Source organism: Lates calcarifer, linkage group LG21 (assembly GCF_001640805.2).
Source record: "Lates calcarifer isolate ASB-BC8 linkage group LG21, TLL_Latcal_v3, whole genome shotgun sequence".
Taxonomy (NCBI): domain Eukaryota; kingdom Metazoa; phylum Chordata; class Actinopteri; family Centropomidae; genus Lates; species Lates calcarifer.
The window spans coordinates 5,362,626-5,387,869 of NC_066853.1; the positions used below are offsets into that span (position 1 = coordinate 5,362,626).

A 25,244-nucleotide genomic window follows, 5' to 3' on the forward strand; every position below is an offset into this window, starting at 1 on the left:
GAACTTTATACATGAGATAAATATACTGTAAGTATATGTTGTGTATATCTGCAGTGTGTGTGTGCGCGCACACACTGACAAAAGAATCCAACCTGCGCTGCGCGTAGGTTTTGACTTGCCGATGACTTTGCCTCATAGAGAATGAAGATAAAAGTGGCTTTCTGGTTCATGTGAAGTAGAGACTGGAAGTATGAATAAAAGAATATGGAACAAAAAGTGTTGATGTTTTGGAGCAGATACTCAGATATTTATTTTACAAATGCAGCTTGGATTTTTACTGATTTGACCTGAATAGGGCCTTTTATGTTTTCCCAACAGGAAGTACAGTTGTTATCCTTACAGACCCAGTACATACTGTATGACCTCAGGAGACTTTACAGTGGAGTAGTACAGAGGAAGCCTGTATGAGGCACAAAGATTAAATATTCATCTGTTACTGCACTTAGAAAAATAAAATAAAATCAAAAGATGATAAAATATTAATGTGACATATTGAAAGCATTGTTATTTTGGGAGCTGTACCTATAGTACAAGCTTCTCATAACCTGCCACTGTATGTTCAGAGCTGTCTGCCCATAGGATTCCTATGGCTCTCTGTTGTCTCACTCTAATTACTGTTGCATGATTTGCCTATTAATTACCACTGTCTCTGTTACATAAACTAACCAGGTGAATCCAGGTGGAAACTATGATGTCCATCCATTGTTCCTGAGGGTAAGAGGGGTGGGTAAAGTATATTATCTGTTTGTTCATGAAATTACCAAAAATAATAATCTGTTTGATTTTCACCATCTTTGTGCAAATATAACATTAATGTTTAATACACCTGATTTAGCCTGTGCTTTGTTTCTAAGTTAGGTTCTGCTTATTTGATCCCTGATCTCTATTAGTTTTAGTCATTTTTAATGAACCTAAATAGACAGAAAAATATTTTTACCTTATGGAAAATGTGTATGTCCTGTTTACAGGTGACTGGGAGAAGATGCCCTCATGGGTTACACACTGCTGCTTTTTTACTACTTTGTTCCTCAGTTTTGGGAGCATCGGGCCTGAAAGTTTTAGGGTTTGTTGTCTGAGACACTCAAGACGTTATAATGAAATCTCAAATGCGATGTAACTGAACTGAAAAGTTCCTGCATAGATTTTCCCCTGTTTCTGTTTTTTTCTTTTTTCCAGACATGAATGTGTTCAACATTCCGTAGCATTTCGAAGACATGCAGTGCAGCAGGGAGTGAGATGGGGGTGGGTGAAGACTTGATTTCTGCTTAAATAGTCATGTACCAGTGATCATTTTTGGCTAAAAACAAGACACAAATATCATATACAAATCTATGTAAGATGGGTGTACCACTGATGACATTTTAAAATTAGAAATACCTATTTAAGGTCTCATTGTAATATATATTGTAGCTGCTTCATAATGTCTTGTAATTGTTGCATGTGTCCTCAGGCTATTGCATCCTGTCTAACTGCTAGATCCTTTTTACAGCTTTCTCCACCAGTGTTTCAGCCTGGTTATTATGGTATTCTTTGCTCTGCTGCTACACGGTGGCTTTAAATCGTTTCAGGGTAATAAAAGCCCGGTCTTTTACTATGCTCCCAGAAATAACCGTCCCCTGAAGTAGTCCATTAGTCGCAGGGCCAAGACGAGAGGATGGGTGAGGTCGACGCGTCACTGTAATGAATCAAGGGGGATGGGACAACGTTACGCGCAGCAGCCTACCAGCCCCTCACATCCAATGAAGGCTGAGATTGAATTTGCGAAGGGGCGGATGACTCCCCACTTTCTCGCCGTGGCTGGTCGCAGAGGGCGGAGCTGAGCTGCTGCGTTTGACAGCTGCGAAATAGAAAATGTATAGCGCATAGAAGGTCTGGGAAACCATGCTGCTCCAAGGCAACCGTACTATCTCAAGGAATGGGATACAGCATGGCCCTTTATAGCCTGCGAATGCCCTCGTAAATCTGGGCCAATTGGAGAACACGAAACACAAAATACGGTAAATAATTAGTTTTTATTGTAGCAGGTAATCCTGGGATTTTGGGGGGCATGCACCGTGCGTTCTCTTTCCCCGTGACTGTGGAGCGCAGTCGGACCAAGGAGCGCCTGGAGGCGAGTCTGGCCGGACTGTGTGAGCTGGAGCTCCGCAAGCAGAGGCAGGAGTGTCTTGTGCTGGGGGCGCTGGCTCTGGGAGAGCCTCTGCCCCAGGACGGCTCCAGAGGAGAGCTGGCGTGTTTCAGCAGCTGGGGCCAGGAAAACTTGACACTGAGGCGTCAGCTGGTAAGAAGTTTATGTTGAGTGTCTTTTACTGCATGTTTGGATTCCAGCAGCCCTGCCATGTTGGCTCACACCATATTACCTCACCCCTGTGCTGAACCCCACTTTACCCCTCGCATGTACCATAGTCCTACATAGTTTTGAATATATAATACCCTTTACAGCGTATCCTCATTGTAATCCGCTTGACCGTTGCATGGACTCTTGGTTTGGGCTGTGCCTTTTGTGTAGAGGTGACCTCTATCTGCAAAAAAAGTTACTCAACTTGATTAATAGGGTCTCTGTTTGAAAGGCTGTAATGCGTTTCTGAGCTTTAGGCTGAGATTTATGTCTGTGGGTAACGAAATCAGGGGGTGGAGCACCCGCCGTTTGTGGCACAGACCCACTATTTAATGGCCCATTGTTCCCTCATCATGGACTTTTGTAGGTTTTACTACTTAACAAGCTCTTATTTGTGCTCTCTGCAGATCATAAAGGAATAAATTATTGCTTCAGCTTGTGTGTTGTTGTTGCTGTTAACATTTTTATGTCTTAAAAAACAAATATGTTCCGCTGTGACGCAGAGGTGCCAGCATTAACATGAGAATTAAAAACTGGGTTAATCCAGACAACTAAAAGTTGCCGTGTGACAGCATCACTACAGCAGCATCACCCGCATAAAGTTTTACGCACCACTGAGCAACCTCTTAACTGTATAATGTTTACTATGGTTTGTATGTTATTTTATTTTATTATATTTTATTTCTTTTTCTTTTTCATAATGCTGCACTAGTCTAATATTGGGGTCTGGGAGTTTTGTTTCTGTTTGGCTCTTGCGCAGCCCTCAAGCTGTCTCAACATTGCTACAATAGGAAGCCATTATTAAAGAGGGTGAAAAAGAAATTAAATCAGCCGCCTCCTCTTCACACCTCCTTCTTTCCCCCGCACCCCCCCCCCCCCCCCTCTCTCCTCCGCCGGGGGCCTAACAATAGGCGCATATGGAGCAGAATACTAATGATGCCGATCGAGGCCCCAGTGAGAGGATAAGGCGCATAGGTGGCCTTGTAACACTGGCGTCAGTTGGGCATGGCATGATATGGGCACTATGATTTATCTTTGCTTTAATGAGTCCACATCTGAAGCTGTGGACTGGGTTTATAACGCTGATAGAGAACAAAGATGAGGCTGCTTAGAAAACCAATTTGGAAGATGTGTAACAGGAGCACAAGCGGGTCAAGTGTTTCCAGTGTGTCACATGCACCAGTCTTAAATTCATATCCCCTTGGTGCTGGTGGAGCTGTCAGCGCGTTTCAGCCTGGCTCCTCACCCTCACACTGAGACGGGAAAACAGCAATTTTCAAGGCCAGTGAAGAAGTGACACGCGTTTCCCCGCAGGACCCGTATATTTTCCCTTTTTCATTTTCAACACAACGCGTCTTCGCTGATCGATGTTTATTAACTGTTGTGCTTATCCAAGCGTGTGAGTAATTACACGAGAAATTCCTCGGAGATTTTTATTTTTATTTTATTTTTTCCCGACAGGACTCTAATTGAAGTCTGAAATTGAGTCTTCGTAATATCAGGTCACCATCTGCGTCCGAGCCAAATCCCCCGTCTCATCTTCCATGTAGGTTAAAGTCTCCAAAATGTATAGTTCACGGCGTGACACAGAAACAGCTGACCCGTGAGACTGCCAGCGTGTGTGTGCGTCTGTGCGCGTGCATGTGGCTTGTCTTGAACATGAATGTGGCCCCAGACAGGCTTAGAGGCCTTTTTTTTTCCTCCTCCTGGATACAGTGTGTGGTGTTGAAGGTGTTGACAGCTGTGGGACGCCAGACAGCAGCTGGGAAAGCACGAAGTTCTGACCTCCCTCTCAGCTACCCTGCTGTGTGTGTTTGGAGAAAGTAGAGGAGAATAAATGAATTGTATGTGTGTGTGTGTGACATACATACATCTGTGAAGATATCCTCTGGATATTAGAAATTGACAGAGGATTTAGATCAAGTGATTAGTTATGATCTGTGAATGTGTGTATAGACACATACAAAAGGTCTGTGTATGAAAGCATGTGTACAGTCCTTATGGAGGAGTGTGTGCATGTTTGTGTAGCAGGCTTTGTTCTGTGCCTTTGCTGAGCCACCGGCTCATCATCGATCAGGTTGTGTGTGTCCTTGTTAAGACAGCAGCAGCACATCATTAGTGAGAATACGGAGCTGTTGGTCTACTCAGCAGTGATTGATCACTCAAATGGATCACTTGATGGTCACCTCTGCTTTGTTCTAGCACACAAACATAAAATAAAAACATGTTTGCAATTTTTGGCTTCTTTGTCCACACAGGGAACCAGGCAAATGAGCATCTCAAAATATATGCTACTACACAGGTTGTCCAGTACACAATTGCAAACACACAAACCATGAGACGGACTTGGAGCTGGTCCCAAGGCTGTCAGTCATATGAGCACAGCCTTGTGCATGTCTCTCTTTAGAGACTCCATTCACTGCCAAGTCGCCCTGCTGCCCTGCCTCCAAGCCACAGTGCACGAAGGACCGAGTCAGTCAGAGCATGCTGATGAATGCCATTCACTGTGGTTCTGTAAACACTGCGTGCACCTTGTGCATGCACACATTCGTCCAAGGGTCAAATTAAAATTCATCATTAAGATTGAATTTATCTTACTGAAATAATGCATTTGAAATGTGTGTGTGTGTTTAAAGAAAGAAGGGATCAGTGGTTCAATCAAGCAGTGGAACTGGGGGCAGGGTGTTTTGTGTGTGTGTTTCCGGCCTCCCACAGCCGTCTCTATGTGGAGCCAGTCACAACATTGCTTTAATTATGGAGGGTCCAGCAGTGCGGTTACATGCCTTGTGTGCCCTGTTCCATAGATTTCTATATCCTGGTGTTATCGTTTCAAAAGCCTTCTGTCGGTGACTGGTTCGGTTTCTATTCTACACAGCAAAATCCTCTTTACAGCAGCCAAAGGTCTATTTCATTTTCCCCCTATTTTGTAGAAAGGCAGAAATAGAATGTCCCTATGTACCACCACTCTATTCTACAATTCAAAGCTTATTTGTTCCTATCTTCCAGTTTTCATCTCCGTTCCTAAGTGGCTGAAGAGAGTGTAACAGGTGATATCAATAAGAAATCTAATGTTGTCTTGGATTCACCTGCTGGTCAGAAAGAAAGAACTGATGTATTGTACACCCAGTGTCTAACGGCTTAATGGTTAGGTGAGGGTGGCTGTACCATGTCCCCTGTCTTCCCCATCCCCCATCAGCCTCGGGCAGAGGATGCAATAAAACAGTAATGATACAGTGTGCAGAGTGTCAGGGAACCAGTGTGAGACTATTAATAATAGAGTGCAATCAAAGACCAGCCTGCAAAATGCTCCCTGCCATGAACCAGCCACACTGCTAAATGTTAAAATGTGTTTGTTAGTCCACAAAGGTTTGTTTGTTTTCTGCAGCATTATAATTTAATAGGTAGCACAATGGCCACCACGGTGTGTGTATGTGCGTGTTCATTTGGAGGCATGGCCAAGCAATCAATTGTGTGAAAGGGCATCATTGATTCATTGATTTCCAATAGTCTCCCCTCCTCCCAGCTATTTCTTTACCCCATGCCAGTCGCTAAAACAAAGCTCTCCACTCTTCGTTTCTGCCACACAAAACCATATTGATGTAGCGATGCTAATGCTTTGTTTATAGTAAGACAATAAGCACCCTTGTCGAGACAAAAAGAAATGACAGTGTTTGGGGTGAAGAGGTTGTGTGGGAAGCGTAGGTTAGCTTGGGTCAATTACCCCTCAACAGCATTTGCATTATGACCGCATTTAGGCTGCAGGACAAAGGAGTCAGAGCTCAAGCACTGATTGGAACAAATGACCAAAAAGATCATGCCAATGGATTGTCCAGCCAAGTTTCCTGTTTCCTAGAGGAATTTTTCTCTTTAGCATAACAGTGTTGACAGACAAACACATGCAATTTTTCAAGCTTGAGCTGTGGAGGCCAAGTTATGGAATTTGGTCCAGGAAAATTCACAGTGTGACCTTTAAGACTAAGAGTCTGCAGCCACAGTAGGAGTTCTGTGAGGGTGTATTTATGCTGCATTCACATCATAAAAGATGAGAAAGATACTCATGTCAACAGCTTGGGAGTATTCATGTCATTTGACAACGACAGTATGATTACGGACTTGGACGAGTTAGGATTAAAGCTACTGTCAACTGACACTGTTAATTACACTGAACAACAGACTGTGGCTGCCATCATTCATCCCTGTTTGCTTGGTTTTCCTGCACTTCTGTATTATTATAAGAGCCAATGCTAATTATTGGAGCTTTCAGAAAAGTCAGTTCCCTGACCATAATTATGATATTTACATGTGGGAAACTTGTAATTGCCATTAGCAGAGCATCAGGCACAGGGGTGCTCTGAGCCAAATGCAAATGTCAGCGTGCTAATATACCATAACACTGATGTTAACATGCTGATTGTTATTGTGATGTTTACCATGTATCTTAGCATGTTAGCTAGGCATTCTAGCATCAGTACTAAACACAAACTCGGGCTGATGGAAATGTCTTTAGTTCTCCAGATATTTGGTACCAAATATGGATGAAGTGGAATTCTGATCTGATGATGGCGCTAGAGAAAAAGTTTACTAAAGTTTATACATTTCATCCATAGGGGAGCATGAACATCTGCACCAAATTTCATGGTAATTCATCCAATAGTTGCCAAGACATCACTAAAAACCTGATATCAATCTCATGTTGGTGCTAGAGTAAAAGTCATGGATAACCAAAGTCAGTAGACTTTATCCTCTAGGCACCATGTATGTCTCTAATAAAATCATGGCAATCCATCAAATAGTAGCTGTGGTATTTCAGTCTGGACCAAAGACTGACCAACTTTGTCATCCCTACAAGCATGCTGCAGACATGGCTGAGAAGGCTCTCACCAGTATGACAAACCGAGTCCACCCCATAGGATCTATCTACATTTCTACAGGCAGTGTTTTATTGGCCCAGACATACAAATGTACAAAGACAGAGCTCAGGAAGTGCAGGAGTTTGACAGGTGCTCCATCATAGAAGGTTTGTAATGTAAAAAGTGTCACCTTGTTACGCAGACATGCTCTATCTTCTGGTAATGAAGTCTCTTAATGAGCCTCAAGTGTCAACAGTATCACATCTGAAAATGACAAAATGAAGTGCTTTTCTGCGTGTGGGTGTGTTAACCCATGCAGACAATCTTGCGTGCAAGTGTCTGCAGATGTCAGAGTACATGTGTCAGATGACACTGACATGACACGGACGCAAAATGTCTAGCTGTGTGTGTGTGTGTGTGTGTGTGTGTGTGTGTGTGTGTGTGTGTGTGTGTGTGTGTGTGTTTCTTCACCTCTGTCTTTTGAGAGTCTGTGAAATCAAATTATTCTCCATTGAGGTTGAGCAGATATGGAACTGATGTAATCAGCATCATCAGTTTTTTTCCCTGTGTTTATCTGAGCTGTATGAGCAGGCAGATTCTGTCTTATCTATATATATATAGAATATATATATAGAATATATATATAGAAAGGATTCGTCTGCATATGTGTGTGTGTGGTGTGTGTGTGTGTGTGTTGTGTTTGCCCCCCCACCAACAACTGACATGAAAGAACATCCCCCTACCCTTCACAGAGCCTTGAACTATTCATGTTCCAACTGACTGCTTCCTCTGTAAGCTTGCTTACATAAGAGACCCCACTGGCAGATAGGGATGCTGTACACGAATGCACTTCAGTGATGCATAGTGGTGACCTGTGATGACCACGTTTTATTATTCTAATAACTTGTGAAGGAGAGTCTATGTCTAAGTTGTGGCCTTATCTGTTTTGACATTTTGTGTTCAACTATGTGAGCCATTTTTATATTGGTTGAGACAAAGGTAGAAAAAATTCCTTGCACAAATTGAAATGACAGTTCTCTCAAATTATTATGATTAAGTCATTTGCGAGATAACATTACATTTCTTTAGTGCTTTATATGTATGAAATGATTATCTTTATTCTTAAATGGATACGCAGTATTGTATTCTGGAGATAAATTCAAGTCATCTACGCACAAATACAGAACACTAGAATACAAATTTCCGAGCTTATCTTAACAAGTAACTGATGATAATGTCAAAGTAAATGAGAGTTGGTGTGCAGCTGCAGAAACGAGCAGTTAAGGATTCACAGCTGTGCTTCTTCCATTAGCATTTTAGCAAATCTATAATTTGACCGCAAGCTCTGTTTGAAATTTTTGCTTTGTTGTTGAAATCACTGATTGTTGCCTCTTACCATCCACTTAAACATTACGCCTCAGTTCAGCGCAATCAAATACAGACAGCAAGAAAACAGTGTGTGTGCCTGTGTGTGTTTCAGAGTGCTCTCCAGAGTTCCCCATGGGGCCTGATGCAGGCGCTGGAACAGCAGGTGGGAGAGCTGAGGATCGACACAGATGATGGCTGCTATGATGGAGCTCAAGGAGACACGGGTGACAGTCGGCCCAGTTCTGGTACGTCCACAGATTTAAACCTTTACTTTCCACATACTTTTCTAAATGTGCACTTCACTTTGTGATTTACTCACAAGACAGGAAGTGTACTTTTTGTATTAAATTGTTGCTCTATATAACAAAACTCATGTTGTCTCTTTGCATTGTGAAATTTGTCTGTAAAGAGTTTATGATTTATTTCTGCCCTTACTGTTCATTCACGCTCCAGTTGCTTGTAATTTTGTTTTGCCATCTATTTGTGATCTATGCGGTGAGACACTGCCTGCATCAGGCAGCATATTTTAGAGCACTGGAATGATCAGTGAGCCATAGTAAATGAGATAGTCATCTCTTCTCTCCCTCTCTAATTGCACTCCTCCCTAGGTTTCTATGAGTCGAGTGAGGGTCAGTCGCCAAAAGGAAGATCTTGTTCCACTGAGCCTACAGAGACTGTCTCCTCCTGGGCTTACACCAACAACAGACCAAAGTCTGTGGGTAAGAAAAAATAATCAGTCGGGAAAGACTGCGGTAGAGACACATAAAACATTCTTGTTCTATATGTAAGTGAAAAAGTACAAAATTTAACATATAATTTAAGCATTTTGGCGTGACGAGCCATCTCATTGAATCACAGCATGCAGTCATCTGTTTTTTTCCCTTAAGTAAAATGTTTAAAACAGTGGTTGGTTTGTTATTCTTCTCTGGCATCTATCATCTTGCAAATAACCCACAGACATCTAAAAAAACACCTATTTTTTTGAAGGAATTCATTCTGAAATGTGGAGTTTGGATTTATTCTGATCATATTGGTTGATCAAAGTCAGCGAATCATAAACTGGAGTGAAGGTCAGGTGGAAAGAACAAGCTGCAAACACCACAGCTAAGAGAGACATATACTGTGCAAACATTGTTTTATAAGTTTTGTTTTCTGTAATTAGGAGATCCCCTCATGTTGAATGAAGAGGCAGATATGCCAGTCCTGCGCACAACCCTACCTCGCTCTTTCTCTGCCCCTTACCCACCCCTGGAGGGCATCGCTGAGGAGGGCACAGCAGCGGACTCCTGGCAGTGGGACCCCATTGGAGGCAACCAAGCCTGGCAGCAGCAGCCTGCAGAGGACCAGGTCACTGAAGAGGACTACCAGCAGGCTTTGAGGGTAGAGGGTTACATCCTAAGTCTCATCCAGCGTCATACCCTCTCACCACGACCGTGTCAGCCTCGCACCACCCTGAGCCCCGACCCCCCATACTGCAGTGTCTCTGGACACAGCTCCCTACACAGGAGAACTCCTTCTCTTTCCACAGAGCAACACCTTCCTGACCCCCATTTTCAGCCCCACATTGACCTTTTGGCAAACCCCAAGAGCCAGAGCTGGGGTTGTGACCAGCTAGAAGGGGAGGCCTGTGGAGGAGAGGCCCCGTCTTTGGAGGAGGACTGTTATCTGGCTCTGCCCTACCCCCAGTCCAGGCCACACTCCCTGGCTGGGAGGCTACCATCACCTCTGCCCTCTCTGGACCCCAGCTGTGGTGTTGGGGCTCTTGACCTTTGTTGTGAACCCACATCCCCCCAGCATTATCTACATCCACAACCCCCTATTCATCACAAGCACAATTTAGTAAGTGCTCAGTATATCCCTGGACAAGCCTGCCATGCCCCTGTGCGCTCCCCCAGACACTACAACCCAGAGCAGCCTAAGGCCAGCAGAACCTCTAAGAAGAGCCACAATGACCGACAAAGATCCAAGAAATCAAGCAGTAAAACCAATCGATCCCAGTCAGAAAACAGCCTGCTGAGCCAGCGAGTGCTGCCTGAGCGCAGGTACAGCACCACTGAGAGGCACCAAGGCAGGGGGGATCTTGTTCAGAAGCAAGGCCAGATCACTGGACCACACATGGGCAACAACAGCCAGCGCTGGTGCTCCAACCTGGAGCTCAGCCAGGATGAGGGGGAGAGCCACACAGGGCAGGCACACAAACGACCACCACGAAAAGCTCGCCATGGTCACTCATGTCCCCATTCCCAGCCTCAGAACTACCACCAGCAGCAGCACACCGAGCGTTGGCACCAAGACTTTCAGGAGAGAGCACCTCTCTGTCAGGGAGAGGAGGGCTACGCTGGTGCTGCCCCCGCAGAGTCCGAGTCCAGCATGAGTGAGGTGTATTCCCCAGCCTCCAGCTCACTGTCCAGTGACTCAGATGAGAGTGGGGGGCTGGTGTGGCCCCAGCAGCTGCCACCACGCCTTGCCTCTACCTCCTCCTCATCCTCACCTTCACCACAGGCCGCTGCCAACGTCCCCTCTCAACCAAAAGCCTTTGTCAAGATCAAAGCCTCTCATGCCCTCAAGAAGAAGATCCTCAGATTCCGCTCAGGGTCCCTCAAAGTCATGACTACTGTGTGAGGACATGATCAAACCTGTTTTAAACCCATAATCTTCATTACTGTGTTGTAAAGCCATTGTTAGAGCAACATCATGGCTGCTACTTTTGTTCACAGTCATGTTAACCAACAAATCCAGTCTTTATATTCTACCTACCTCTAATTACAGTGTGTTCATAGTGAGAGACACTTACATTAATTGGCATGATTTAAGATCTGCTCGAGATCTTCGGCCTGTAGTATCCACTTGAATTTATTTTGTACCTGACAACCATCAGACACTAGACTAATGGCCATTATCCTGCTCTAATTGATGACAGTTGGTGTGATGCCAAATTACAGTGTGTTGACATGGACCACACTGAAGTTAAGTGACTGAGTATGCTTCCAGTTTTTTCTGATATTCGTTTGACTTATAGTTAATTAATCATAGATTTATGGTTGATTAATTCCTGCAGTGTAGAGTTGGCCAAACACAGGTCTATACAGCCAATATCAAATTCTTACCAATACGTCGTCAAAGAATTCAAGTCTTGCTAAACACTAAAACTCTAGAGATTAGATGTTTTATTGAACTGGCCTTTCCAAAAAAAATCTTGGTAGATATGGCTCCAAATGACAGGTCCAACATTTCCTAATAGTTTCCTTGAAAGTTTCTTGGAAACTACTACGTAATTTGGTGTTATATGAATTTCCTTGAAAGAGTAGCTCCATTTAGATCCCAAGTAGATATTTACTAAGTCATTTATTAAACTAAAAGTCTTGCCAGGTTACAACCAATTAATTAACTGGAAGTGTATCATTTGAACACAGTCTTTATTTTCCTTCAAATCAGAACCAAATTACATTGCTATTTCCAGGGAAGTTCTTGGAAATGATTGACAAATGATTAGGCTATTACTTGGAAATTATGTGTGGTAAGACTTGGAGCTTTACAGCAGGGATTTGTTCTGCAGTCAGACAGTGTCCCAGAGAAAAAATCTCTCATTTGTGCAGCAGTGAACAAACATGTAATGGTACAAATGTCTACAATTAGTTTTGCTGCTGTCTCAGTTCATGGCCTAATTGTGAATCTCTGCACAGGGAATATTTTTATTTCCCTTTATCATTACTGTTCATCATGCTCAGTTCTGCCTCTTTGTAAAATGTGGATTTACATTAAAGTGTCCACTACCTCTCTTCTCCAGTCAGCTGCTTTCAGGGCCATTGAGTGTAAATACACAGACCTGTGAGTCAGGAATGGGCTTAAAAGATCATAGTAAGGGACCAGTGTACATGCATGCATGCATAATACAGTGTATTAAAGTGCACAAATTCATTAACACAGAGGCACAGGCTAGCTCTCTCTTGTAAATATGTATGTTTTGTATAAACCATCATGTGGCCTTGTTTGGAATGAATGTAGTTTTTAAATAAATTTTGCTCTTAATTTTGGTACATTAACACATTTTTATTATTGCTGTTTATCTTACATTTATGGTGCTGGTGCAATATGAGCATACAAAAAAGTGTGTGAAAAATAAGTTTACATTTTATAAACCTCTATAGATATGCTAAAAACACAAACACATTTGTCTGGGGTGCATTATTTGATAAATTGACTTACGTTCATATTACCTGTATAATCTCTTCTCTAGTCTGTATTTGTTGCCTTAAGGCTCTGGCTCAGTAAAACAAAGGGGCCGACCATCTTCTGCATATGGACCACTTAAAGATTAGAGTGTGGCTCCCTCTTGTGGCGAATGAATGGACTGTTACATAAGAACATCTGCTTGTCTGAACGACTGACTTTCTGTTGGCGCTGTGTTAAAGTTACTGTTGCACAGGTAATCATTGTCAATCTCTGTGTGTTATAAGCACTAATTATTAATTATGTAACATATAATATTTTTTTCATTTCAGCACCAATTTCTGACTACAAACTTGAATTACAACACACAATATATATAGAGATAGATAGATAGATAGATAGATAGATAGATAGATAGATAGATAGATAGATAGATAGATATATCATAATTATAAGAGAAATGATGAAGGTTAGTATGAAATTGATTCCCTACCCCAGTATACAGTCTCAGTATCACATGTTGTCCTTGTACTGGTAACACATTGAAAAGTTATTTCTTCAGACTGAGAAAATGACTTTTAACTAATTATTCAGCAGGGAGCTAGTTTATATGTTACACAATTAATTATAAAAACACCAATAGTTTATGCTGAAACCCAGTGGTTATCCAAGCTCAGTGCTGAAAGCAGGTATAGTTAAACTGTTACCAGTGTTTCAAAGTCCAAACCTCAGCTTCAATGACAAGATTGATGTGAGAATATTGTTTGTATCAAAGTCAATACATTTTCAGATTTTAGTCATTTCCTTTCCATTGCTCGTGCTCCTGGTGTCAGTTGTGGCAATGCTGATTCTGTGTGTAGGGTCATCGCTGATGAAGTTGAGCATGTTACGCACGGAGCGGTTCATACTTTCTTTGAAACCTCGGCCCAGACACACATAGAGCAGTGGGTTGAGGCAGCTGTTGAAATATGCCAGGCAGAGTGCTAAAACATGTGCCAGGTAAATTTTTGGGCTGTGAGGGGAATTTCGTGGGGTAATCAATAGGAGGAAGTCCACAATATGCAGAGGGAGCCAGCACAAGAAAAAGCTCAGCACCACAGCGATGATGACCCTCACTGTTCGCTTGGAAGGGGTTCGACCACGGGACAGTCCATGCTCTGCTTTCCTGTACACCACCAAGTGACAGATTATAATAACCAGGAATGGGAGGAAGAATCCCAGAAGGAAGCGGAAGCAGGTCATTATCCAGGCACTGAGTACAGAGTTCACAGTCAGGCACTCTCGCTTGTGTTCACCTGCTTCAATCTCCTTGGTGAAGACAAACTGCGGGATGCTGCCTATCAGAGCCAGGCACCAGACAGCAACACACACAAAGGCAGCCTGCTTTGGTCGTCTCTTGTTCTGGCACCAGACGGGTCTGCTGACCAGCATCCAGCGATCCAAGCTGATCAAAACCAGCTGCAAGACACTGCAGTACATCACCAGGAAAAATAGGCCTTTGACCACTGTGCAGGCCAGCGGGCCAAAATGCCAGTGATCATCGTGGGCTAAAGGGACCATGAGGAGAGGGATGGAGAGGCAGCACAGAAGATCGGCCAGAGCGAGGTTGAGGAACCAGAGGGAAGTGACAGAGCGAGGCATGCAGAACCCTGTCACCCAAACCACCAGAGCATTTCCAGGCACACCCAGCAGCACCACAAGTCCATAAAAGACCAGAGCCACTATCTGGATTGGTTGAATCTCAGGGATCAAAATGTCAGGAATCTCAGGCAGTGTGTAATTAGAGTCTAAAGTGTAAATATAATCCTCAGTGTAATCCATGGTTGGTTGAAGCTGTAAATATAACATCATAAACTTTAGTATCATGCATTAAGTCAGCGTAAGTAGGTGGACAACATTATAGATTAATCAAATGTGAGATAAATCTTTCTTATAAAATAAACAAACTTTAAGCAAAATTTAAATAGTTGTGTGTTAAAATTTCAAATCAACCAAATAAACCTGATTTAAGTTGAACTATCTTATAAAAACATGTAAAAATCTAGCTATAATTAATCAAATTTGGTTTGTGTAATATTTCAACTTACTGTTTAAGTGGCCTGTTGATGTTGCACCGTCAGTGTTGGCAGGAAGTTGTCAAGTTGTTCTGCTTTCAAGTGTGCTTTATACACCCTCATCCCCCATGCAACACCCAAAACTATTTCACAAGATCACTAGATTGCAAATTGTCCTCATATTAGGTAAGACTTCTAATTTTTCTTGAGGAAAAAAAGAGTACTTTGATAGAAACAAAAAATGTAATACAAGTATGTATGCTATTTATACTATTTAGATAAAGTCATTATGAATTCAGTATTGCTGAAATTGCACATTCCTCCTCTGCCACCTTTACAACACATTTTTGAAATACTATGAATATTTTTATAATATTTGTCAAAGAACAAGTATTTTGTTAGAGATGGATTTACTCTGTAGTATTAAATGCTAACAAATCAATATAAATCTTGAGCACTCAAAAAATAATTTCCTGTATTAATGGGACAAAATTCTTTATTGTCAAGTTCATATTAATCATTTTACAGTAATACAACAACTTTTTCATATATACAATTTAATAACAGATCAGCCTATACACAGATTAGAGTATTATTACACAACTACAATTATCAGTGGCTTCTATGAATGAAAAGTAACTAGAGCTGCCCTCCTTATTTCAAATATGCATGACAAACAAAACAAACGTCCAGTCCAAGGTTATAAAAATGACCAGTGATTTATGGAACATTTTGGTTGCTGATGGTGCTGATTTTAAAGATTACATTAGTCAACATTCGTCATTCGCACAATGGATGATGAGACACCTAATTCATAAAGCAACTGAATCATTGAGAAATTTGAATGAACTGATGCTGTGACAGAATGTGATGTGAATGTGAAAAAATCTGAGCTCACATTTCTCAACAGATTCAGGACAGAGCAAAAACAGTAAGTCAATCCAGAGAACAGCCTTCACATTTTACAGTGTCTCAGTAAATGCTGTACATAATGAAGGTATAACTAGGTAAATGTCCTCAGAAGCCAACAGTGGACTCAAAATGAGAATCTATGAGAAAGATATTTCATGGAGTACAGGCTGTTATCTGTATCAGAGACAGAGATGAAGTATAGATAATCAACAAAACACAAACTAAAAAAATGTTGCCACGCCAGGATGTCTTCTCTGCGCCCTATGATGTCACCAACCCTTTAAAAATTAGGAAACAGTAAGGGAAATGAAACATAAAGTGACAACATCAGCAAGATTTTCCCTAAAAGCAAAGATACCACTTTGCTCAACTCTCAGCGTCAGCAATCTGACTTTTGTATAACTGAGAATGTGTGTTTGTGCATTAATGTCCCTGATCATGTCCCCATGTGTGCAGGCCTGTCTATACATGGCTATTCTTATATGTACTGATATAAATGAGAGCATAAATCTGGAAGTTGCCATTTAGTTTAGTATCAATGTTTAACATCACATTTTGATAGTTGGTTTTTTTTTTTCGTCTTTATCAGCATCCGTTTTTAGTTCATGCTTTGCGTCATCTGTCACTGTCAAACATCCCGGTTGCTATGTTTTGTCACAGATGTTGACATACTTGATGTTAGGATGTTTCTACACTGGCTCATCTGAGGTGGAGAGTTCTTGGGGGCTAAGTCAGTTGAGGGCCGGAGCACTGCTCGGTGGAAGCGTGGGGGTGTCATCTCTAAATGCATCCGACTGAAGGTCTGCAGAAAGTTAGATAACAGAATCAGCATGGTGTTCTGTCTCATACAGTCTCAGAGAATGTTATGTGTAGAACTTTCCAAATCAAAGAGTACAACAAAAAACATCTTTTACAAAATCTAGATGTGTATATTGACTTGGCAAACATCACCAAACACAAATTTAGAGAAACAATATGCCATAGAAACTCTGACTCTGTGTGACTTTTGACAGTTTTTTGCTGGCCATGCAATAAGTTCCTCAGCTGCATGCAGCACATTCCCACACACACAAGATTAGAGAACTGAAGTGTCAAATGCTGACTTAGCTTGTGACGTAGTGTTTTTTTCCATTCGAGATGTATTTTTAAATGAAACAGAAAACTAAAATTAAGTTCAACAGGCTGTTACAGCAACTAATGTTTTCTATATTTATGTTCCACCACCTTAGCACACCCAAGCAGAGTATTAGGGTGTTTTAAAAGACTTTTTAAGAGTGAGTGTAAAGTGGAGAATATGATAACATGTTCGGCTCACCAATGAGTGTCAAGCCATGCTGCGGGTTCAGAATAACTGACGTCTCCTCTTCATCCTCATCTTCTCCCCAGTCTGCGATGTTAGCTGGGGGGATGCACTGCTCTAAGAACAGGTCCTCCTCATCCTCCTCCATGTCCATGTTCTCTGGAGGCCAGCGCAGCTCTCCACTCTCCACCTCGCTCACCTCCGTGGGTTCCACCACAATGGAGGGTAGACGCTCCTTCCCGTGTTCCTGGTCCAGGCTGTTCAAGGAGGTCTCCGGGCCCAGGACAACCTCAACAGGGTCAGGGAAGATCTGGGGGTAAATGGGGGGGGAGCTGACTGAGAACTGAGCAGAAAAGTCACACTGACATTAATTCAGTTAGAATACTGTTAGAAGAACCTGTAACTCTGCATTTATTTTAATAGTTTTAAGTATGTTGTCCAGTTTTGAGCAATCTCATATTGACTAGTAATCCTACAGATTACTCTCACACACACACCTACGCAACGTCTGGACCCTGGATTTTGTGTACTTATTGTGTCTCATGCTTTTTAATCCTTGTTTTTATCAGCATCTCTGTCCCTTCTGTCAAGCATTTTGTGACAAACCTGTTTTTATATTATCTTGGTGTGATAAATTCAACTGGATTCATCATTATTTAGACAAGGCTGGTCACAGTATGATGATGGAACTTACCTGGAATGGTAATCTTTGGTCTTTCCTTTGCATGTCTTCACAGTTTGGATCATGACCACTCATCTCCTCCATCCCTCTGCAGAAACAAAGCCACAATGACACTAGAAATATACATGCACTATAGATGATCAAGAGCCATTTGCGGTACGGAAACCATAATAGCATCCTCTTCCCTTTGCATATCTGAAGCCTGTCACCTAACTTTTTTTTGTGTGTAGAAACTCTCTGATACTTCACTTTATTAGCATCCTTTTAGCAATGCAGAACCCCAAGAATCCCCATAGAACAACTTTTGTCAAATTATATAAAATTTTTACTTTTACCATTTTACTGACTTGCTAAGACTTGAGAACGCTTCTTAAAATCCCATTAAAGCCAGTTTAGAACTCCCCAGAGACTCTTTGGTTACACCAAATAGCATTTTCACGATTTCAGATGTCAGATGAATTAGGTTTGTCACCTCATCAACATCACAACAAATGGCAGAAGTCTGCCATCTGCCATGACTGACATCTGACATGTACATTATAACAAGAAAATGTGGCCTTCTTCCTGCTGACAAAGCCTCTAACTCTCACTCTTGCATGTCTATCTGACTTATTCCACTGAGGTGTGTCATTCACTTGCACTAGATGAAATCACTTCATCCAGTTTTCTATCAAATAACATCACTGCCTTCCTCAAGCCCCAGTGTCATAGCTGAATTACAGTGGTATCACAGTATCCCTGGCTTTTGATTGGTCAGAGATTTTCTGTCCAGCATCTTATTGGTCATGTGAATTATACTGAAATCATACTGAAACACACTCATACTCCAGATTAGAGCAGAACTCAAACAAGGTTTGATACCAAAATGGATTATGTCCTTTGACGCTCATATTTTATTTTCTGACTGTGAGCCTGACTGAATAAATGCGCTACTTTGGCTCTGTCAGCTCTTACAAATGGCTCTGTGTTATATCTCAGCCACCCTTTGCAGACTAAGACACACCTAAACAAACAAAAGTCACCTCGGTTTCGTTTTAGCCAAGTTCTGATCCTGTGACCCTTATCAGACTACAGCACTGTAGGTTGGGATCACAGCCTGCAGTATCTGTATAGTTGCCATTTGTTTCAAATACATGCATGAGCCTCTGTCCGCATCCAACTTCAATCTGTTTATGGTCTCCAGAAGAGCGGATGGGGGGGATTAAGAAGAACTGCGGATCTGTCCTTTATCCTTTTTATATCCCTCTCTCCTGCTCCCCCCATCTTTTTCCCGCTGTGTCTCAGTGTCTGTTCTCACTCCATAAGTACCAATCATGGTTTGTTTTCATCCAGAGGCCTGGTGTAATGACACAATCTGTTAAATCTTGCTTACTCTTTAAAGATAGATTTAGCCTCTGTTTCCGTTCTCTTTTTGTTTCAGATTCTGTATCGGGTACTTTTTGGTATTTGCCAACAGCTGCATTAGTCACATGTTTTGCAAAACTTAAATGGTGAATGTATTTTGAGAGGGGTGGTGAGTTTTTACAGGAAATATAGTGTTGAGATATTTTGATAACAAGCAGGATGTCAGGTAGAAAGTAAATATAGCCTGGAGCAGATAAATACATATGCTAACTTAAATATACTGCACATGGGCAGCATAAACACTGAGTGTAAAAAAAAAAAAAAGCATGGTTATATATTAATGAGGAAAAGGGGAGAACAAGAATTTGCTCTAAGAGCATGTATTGTGGATGTCTACTCCGTATTATGAAGGGGGGGTCTTTTTATTTTGCTCTCAAACTTGGGGGTTATATTTACAAGAATACAGGAATACACTTTATTTCCATGTCCACACAGGTAGATTTTAAGTGGTGTAGCCATCATTGAACTCTTCAGTCCAGACTGAAATATCTCAAATACTATTTGTTGAGTTGTCTTGAAATTTTGTGCAGACATTCATAACTCCCAGCTGATCACCTGATTTGTCATCTAGCGCCACCATCAGGTCAAAAAATTGAATTTGCACAAAATGTCAGGATGTTTGTGTGAACTAACATTTGCCAAACATTAGCATGTTAGTAGTGTCGTGTTAGCAGTTATTTCTAAACACTGCTGTGCCTGCAGAGACAGTGTACAACGCCAACTTTGGAGTGAACTATCTTCTCGTTACTACAAAACATTACTCAACTCGACTGAGTCAACAAAGCGGACAGGAAGCCGAGTCATCTAAAGCGTGGTATGTGTGATCAGATAAGTTTATTGACGGACTGTTTGAACTTCAGTGTCATTCAGATATGATCTGACAGTCTTCTTGTGTGGTCAGGCAACGTTAAACAGCCGCAGTCCAACACGGTGCCACACAGTTAGTTTGACTTGAGTAAATGAATTGGCTCTCCAGCTAACATTTAGCCCACCCAGTGTCGGACTGCCAACTGTAAACTAAAGTTTAAATACTTTTCTCTCAGTTCAGTTTGTGTAAAATGTATGTTAAAATGAGGCACCCTTATACATTTTAATTTTCATCGAAATATTAATATTTGAATAGAAATATGAATTTACCCTGTTATTTCTTGACTGACTGAAAACATGTCAGTCAAAGCCGAGATGAGAGGAGGAGCAGGTACTGGATCAGCTGTGTGTCCATAAACAAAAACTAACCTGATCACATTCACACAGTGAAGGCCTAATTACCACAGAGATATATGTTCTTTGATAATTACAGTGGAACCTCTAGGCTCAGTTTAACAACACAAACCTAACAGAATTACAGTGTCATTGCATTTCTGTAATTCAACACAGAGACAGAAAAATCACCCCCAACCACACATGGGTGCATCCCCCGCTTTTAAAAAGTAACAAAACACCTACTGGATATACAGGACTTGAACCCTTTTATCGATCATTCTTTATGCTAATGCACACATGTGCCTGCCATATCAGAAGTCATCTACAAGCTGATGTAAACTCCTGAGTTTTAGGTTAAGAAGTAAGTCAAGAGTATGTTTAAGCTCAGCGGTGACTGTGAAAAGTGTCACAAAAAAAAAAAAAATTGGTTTTAAAATACACTCTGACACCAACAACAGTCTCTGGGTCCTTTGAATGGATTAGGCATAGGGAGAATTTCTAGTTAAAGCAATTTAAAATGTCAAAAATTGCATCAGATTTCATCAGTGGATTTCTCCTTCCCCCCTCTCTCCCCTCCTCTCCCACAGCCTCTTTCCTTGCTCTCTCTCTCTGTCTCTCTCCCCCTCTCTCTCACTCACTCACTCATTCAATCACTCACTCAAATTGAACTGCTCTCAACAGAATTGGTCATTGATTTTCCTCTCCTTGCTGCCTCAATTTGACACATTTTAGATTTAGCAGTTCTGGTCAGCTTCCTTAAGTTTGTTGTATAATGTGACAAATGAAGAGACACTAAGCCAGTTTGCACAACCATCAAAACGAGGGCACCCTGTTCTCATCTAAATAGGATCAGCTTTCGGGAGGGTGCTATCATTTTTTGACCCACTTGTGAATGTGCGCAGCCCTACAATTCAATTTCTGATATTATGCTGCTGACAACTGCGGCACGCTAAGCTGTGTGTGTGCCACCTGGGATGGAAACTTTCAGCGGCTATTATGATGAAGAAGCTTAACCTCCATGTAATCCCACTCATATACACTCCCTCTAAACACCTGCACGTTTCAGCTCAGTCAACAGTCAGTCTTTGTTTGTGCAGTGTACTGCAAGCCAAAAAAAAATCTTACTTACAAATAAAATATATGCTGTGAATAAAAACAGCAATGTACTATAAATTGTATGAATTAGGCTGGTTTGTCATTCATAGGAAAGATATTGCAGCTCAATGAAATGTTTGGTGAAACTGACCCATGAGCCTCAGAGCTAGAGATTTAAAAGGCTTAAAACATCTGCCTGAGTCCACAAAACATATTTTAACACCATCTGTAGACAAAACAACATTTCACATTTGTGAAATGACCACAATTTAGATGCTTTAGATGTCAAATCAAGGCCTGTGTTCTTACTAAACAAAGAAATTTAGTGCAATCTGGGCAAGGAAACTGTGACAGGTCCAGAGCCACCACAGTGAGAGATTTGAAATCTGTGATAGTCCACCAAATAGAGAAGAGGTTTCCTTGCAACATGCTGCTGGAATGCACTGAATGAAACAACGGTGAAGAAATTCTGAGGTCACATTACAGTGTGCTATGAGGTTTTCCTGTTATGTTAGAGCTCAACTGTTAGGCTTGGGTTTAACCCCAAACCCTAACCCTAACCTCTGCCCAGGATGACCGCCAGTGACTTCTCAAAGCCTTGAGAAAAACCCTCTAACACAGACTGAGCAGATTCATTTTGTCCCCTTTTCTCATGATTTCTCTTTGTTGTTTTCTTTCTTGTTCTCTCTTCCTCCAACCTTCACACACATTCCTATGCCCTCAAACTTATATTCAGTAGTAGCTTTAACCCAGTACCTTCTCCTAATGTACTAGAGTTAAACTCTGTTTTCCGTTTTGTGTTCTCTGTGAATGATATCTGTGTCACACAAACTTCAGTAGGCCCTTACCCTTCAGTTGCAGTCAGGCAGATGTCTTCTCCATCTTGGCACAGCTCCACAGTGGTGAAACCTGTCTCCTCCACAGTGAGCTCAGGTGACACAAGGGGGGATGCAGGAGGAGGTGAGCAGCTCCCGCAGCATTCCCCCTCCGCAGAGCCCTCAGTGAGGCTTTTGGCCTCCAGGGCGAAGCCTGGATGGGGGGGGTTCCTAAACCCTCAGGGATCCCAGAAGTTTAGCAGAGGATCAGGAGGTGGGGGTGTGCCCTAGTCTCCTTTGACAGTCAAAACAGCACCTTTCTCACTTGTCTGGATCAGTGCTGAGTCTGTCTGCTGGTCCGAAGCCTACATGCGCTCCTTAGTCTCCTGTATCCAACTTCCTTCCTCTTGTCTCTCCCAATATCCCTCCCTGTCCCACCCCACCCACGGTCAGGCTTTGGAGAGGAGCGGGATTAACGTCTCTTTCGATTACAGAGGCTGGATGGGTGACGTCAGCCGGGCTTGACAGTCCCCTCTGATGAGTTGGCACACTGGGTCGGTGGTGCATCTGTAAGGATGCACACAAAGGGCACACAGATGGAACATGGCCCCACTGATGATGGAGGACAAATTGACTCAAGAGGAGTGTAACTGTGCACAGAATTATCAAGGAGAATTTTTTGCACAACATAATATAAGCTCCGTCTTGTCCTCCCCATCCTGTCTATTTGTCCACCATCTTCCTCTCTCTCTCTCTCCCTCTCTCTCTCTTTTCCCAACTGTGTGTGCTGTTGCTCCATGAGTGGATTTAGATTTGGACGATTCATGGAATTAGCCCAGGGATCAAGGGCTCAGGGGTGGGGAGGGGATAGATATATATATATAACAGGCAACAACTACTGCTAAACAGACAGAGCGCTGGTAACAGCAGTGTGTAATCCCCTCTGTAGGCTAAGTCAGTAGGCTATATATGGAACAAGGTAGTGAAGGAGCCAGTGCAACATGAAGGACATCCTGCTTCTGTAGAACTTTGGAATCCAGTGAATGAAAAGTTGTGGGACATTTCTACCGTTGAAAACACACATCTGCAACCAGGCAGCTGTGCACGATCAGGCCTGAGCTTCTTAACTAAAGTGCTTATTTATAAAAATGTGGTTATTGCTTTCACCCAGATGCAAGTTGGTTTAACTATTATTCTTGCACCACAGTACTGCAGAGTGTAACGTTGCAAATCGGTAATCTCACAACTTTTGCACAACCAACAACACCTATTTTTAACGCCTACCTAGTAGGAAATTTTTGCTTTGTTAAAATGAAGTCGGAATAATGTTTAAAAGCCAGAAGCAGAAGCACTACAACTGATTACCAGTTTGTGATGATATTGTTGTGATTATTTTGATAATTTTTCAGTTCTGCACTTAATCTCCTCTCTGGCTTAGGCTCTAATTCTGTTTTATCCTGCCACTTGTAGCACTGTTACAGAGGAGTAGTATCAGTATAGTGAGAGTGGTGTTCATTCAGTTAAATTCAGGGTTTTTTTAAATTACCTGACTCATCCAGTTCCTCAACTGCCACATCAGAGCAGCTTATTGACAAGAATTTGAAGAATGTGGACCAGTGGTGACTGCCTGCAGGCAGTTGTAATTTAAGTCTGGGTTGTAGCTAAAATGCCTGAATTAAGTTTATTCAAAACAAATTTGCAGACTGTTCAGTCATTACACAGATTAATACCATATTCATAGCCGGGAATAATCCATTATTCAGAAAAACACTGACAGGAAGACTTTTTTTGACTGTTTGACTGGAAAAAAAATCTTTCAAGTTGCACCTGGAAACCAGCTGAACAACTTCAGCCTATGTCTCTGCTTGTCTCTCTAATATTTACAGCATTCTCCTGCTAGACGGCACCAGGTAAAGAGCTCCTTGTTCCTGAGTTAGATTTGTTTTATTCTGACCAGCTTGTGCTTGTTTTGCATTGATTAGAGAAATGCAGTGGGATTCATATAGAGAGAGGAAAATTGAACTTAATGCTGAAATGGCTTTCAAAACATTTTACATTTTTTCACAATAACAGTATAGTACTCAGTGAATTTTATGGTAAACTGCAAACATCTGTCACATGTCATCATGTAATCTTGAGTACGGCTTTATCTTACAAGTCTACACAATTGTGGCACACAGACACTGGGATTAATTAATTTATTGTTTTTAACAGGAACACAACATCATCAGAAGTTGTAGTCATGGATGTCCCTGGACGTGGAGACAGCATTCCACCGTCAGGTAAGAAAACCTCTTTTTTTTTAAGTTTTTTTTTTGGGGGGGGGCTTTTCATAAACAAAAAATATTTTAAACATCATTACATCTCTCCACAACACCAGTAGTTTTAAAACATGAGAAAGTCCTTGCTCTGATTATCATGGTGTCACCCACTCTAGGCACTGTAGCCTTCACAGCCAAGCTGAACATCTCTGACAGCTACCCCTGTCACACTGGAGTCCTGAAGTTTGCCACTATGCTGCTCAATGAGGGAGGAGGCTACAATCCTGACACAGGCATCTTCACCTGCCCTGTGGATGGCCTCTACCACTTCACCGTGCATGTGTCTGTGTATGGGCGTGGGCAGTGTGCTATATACAAGAATGGAGAGAAAGTAGTGTCTCTGTATCACACCTCCCTGCCTGATAAATGTAGCCAAGTGGCCAGTACCAGCGCTGTGGTCAGACTGTCTGAAAAAGACAAGGTCTGGGTGAATATCTGGGGCCCTGGCAGGAATGATATCTTTGCAACTGAAGATAATGACACTGTCTTTGTTGGCTTCCGTCTGGGACAGTAACATCACTGTCAGAATGTCAGTTAAGTTCTTGGCCGGGCTTTCATTGGTTTGAATTTGTGGCCTTTTTTGTGTTTTCTTGGTAATTATGTGAGAAAGTGTGTTATGTGTTGGTTGTTAAAACCCAAACCAAACCTTGTGCCTTTACATCAATAAATTCTGAGTTTTAATGAAATTAAACTGTGTTTGTCATTTGTTACATGTCAATAATAATAATGTTGTAA

General features: G+C 41.9%; 4 protein-coding genes across 7 annotated transcripts; 2 read left to right on the forward strand and 2 right to left on the reverse strand.

Annotated features, from left to right (window-relative positions):
- Positions 1-568: 568 nt before the first annotated feature.
- On the forward strand, positions 569-12,582 carry LOC108879409 (dapper homolog 3). The gene is made up of 6 exons (XM_051065549.1): positions 569-1,063; positions 1,177-1,242; positions 2,025-2,278; positions 8,666-8,798; positions 9,162-9,272; positions 9,716-12,582. The coding sequence occupies exons 3-6, from the start codon at positions 2,048-2,050 to the stop codon at positions 11,173-11,175; spliced, it is 1,935 nt and encodes a 644-aa protein (XP_050921506.1). The 5' UTR covers positions 569-1,063; positions 1,177-1,242; positions 2,025-2,047; the 3' UTR covers positions 11,176-12,582.
- On the reverse strand, positions 12,583-14,911 carry c5ar1 (complement C5a receptor 1). Its single transcript, XM_018670671.2, has 2 exons — positions 14,811-14,911; positions 12,583-14,556 (listed from the first exon to the last, which is right to left on the reverse strand). Exon 2 carries the CDS (start codon positions 14,542-14,544, stop codon positions 13,510-13,512), a length of 1,035 nt encoding a protein of 344 aa, XP_018526187.1. The 5' UTR covers positions 14,545-14,556; positions 14,811-14,911; the 3' UTR covers positions 12,583-13,509.
- A 352-nt stretch (positions 14,912-15,263) lies between these two features.
- Positions 15,264-24,068, reverse strand: lbhl (LBH regulator of WNT signaling pathway, like). Of its 3 annotated transcripts, XM_018670673.2 has the most exons (4): positions 22,222-24,068; positions 17,684-17,759; positions 17,005-17,332; positions 15,264-16,491 (listed from the first exon to the last, which is right to left on the reverse strand). In XM_018670673.2, exons 2-4 carry the CDS (start codon positions 17,753-17,755, stop codon positions 16,421-16,423), a joined length of 471 nt encoding a protein of 156 aa, XP_018526189.1. In that variant the 5' UTR covers positions 17,756-17,759; positions 22,222-24,068; the 3' UTR covers positions 15,264-16,420. The 3 variants fall into 3 exon arrangements, with proteins under 3 accessions (XP_018526189.1, XP_018526190.2, XP_050921507.1); XM_018670674.2 differs by lacking the exon at positions 22,222-24,068 and having other exon boundaries at positions 17,005-17,299; positions 17,684-19,497; XM_051065550.1 differs by lacking the exon at positions 22,222-24,068 and having other exon boundaries at positions 17,684-19,497.
- On the forward strand, positions 19,690-25,200 carry LOC108879412 (complement C1q and tumor necrosis factor-related protein 9). Of its 2 annotated transcripts, XM_018670676.2 has the most exons (4): positions 19,690-19,889; positions 24,075-24,098; positions 24,403-24,470; positions 24,626-25,200. In XM_018670676.2, the coding sequence occupies exons 3-4, from the start codon at positions 24,431-24,433 to the stop codon at positions 25,021-25,023; spliced, it is 438 nt and encodes a 145-aa protein (XP_018526192.1). In that variant the 5' UTR covers positions 19,690-19,889; positions 24,075-24,098; positions 24,403-24,430; the 3' UTR covers positions 25,024-25,200. The 2 variants fall into 2 exon arrangements, with proteins under 2 accessions (XP_018526192.1, XP_018526191.1); XM_018670675.2 differs by lacking the exon at positions 24,075-24,098 and having other exon boundaries at positions 19,692-19,889.
- Positions 25,201-25,244: the final 44 nt, after the last annotated feature.

What these genes read in the sequence shown, in the direction of transcription:
- LOC108879409 (XM_051065549.1), top strand. Translation starts at nt 2,048, where the DNA reads ATGCACCGTGCGTTCTCTTTCCCCGTGACTGTGGAGCGCAGTCGGACC. An exon ending in TGACACTGAGGCGTCAGCTG is followed by an intron (nt 2,279 to 8,665) that starts GTAAGAAGTTTA and finishes TGTGTGTTTCAG; the next exon opens with AGTGCTCTCCAGAGTTCCCC. An exon ending in CAACAGACCAAAGTCTGTGG is followed by an intron (nt 9,273 to 9,715) that starts GTAAGAAAAAAT and finishes TTCTGTAATTAG; the next exon opens with GAGATCCCCTCATGTTGAAT.
- c5ar1 (XM_018670671.2), bottom strand. Translation starts at nt 14,544, where the DNA reads ATGGATTACACTGAGGATTATATTTACACTTTAGACTCTAATTACACA.
- lbhl (XM_051065550.1), bottom strand. Translation starts at nt 17,848, where the DNA reads ATGCTATTATGGTTTCCGTACCGCAAATGGCTCTTGATCATCTATAGT. An exon ending in ACCAAAGATTACCATTCCAG is followed by an intron (nt 17,333 to 17,683) that starts GTAAGTTCCATC and finishes TTTTCTGCTCAG; the next exon opens with TTCTCAGTCAGCTCCCCCCC. An exon ending in GCATGGCTTGACACTCATTG is followed by an intron (nt 16,492 to 17,004) that starts GTGAGCCGAACA and finishes AACTTTCTGCAG; the next exon opens with ACCTTCAGTCGGATGCATTT.
- LOC108879412 (XM_018670676.2), top strand. Translation starts at nt 24,431, where the DNA reads ATGGATGTCCCTGGACGTGGAGACAGCATTCCACCGTCAG. An exon ending in AGACAGCATTCCACCGTCAG is followed by an intron (nt 24,471 to 24,625) that starts GTAAGAAAACCT and finishes CACCCACTCTAG; the next exon opens with GCACTGTAGCCTTCACAGCC.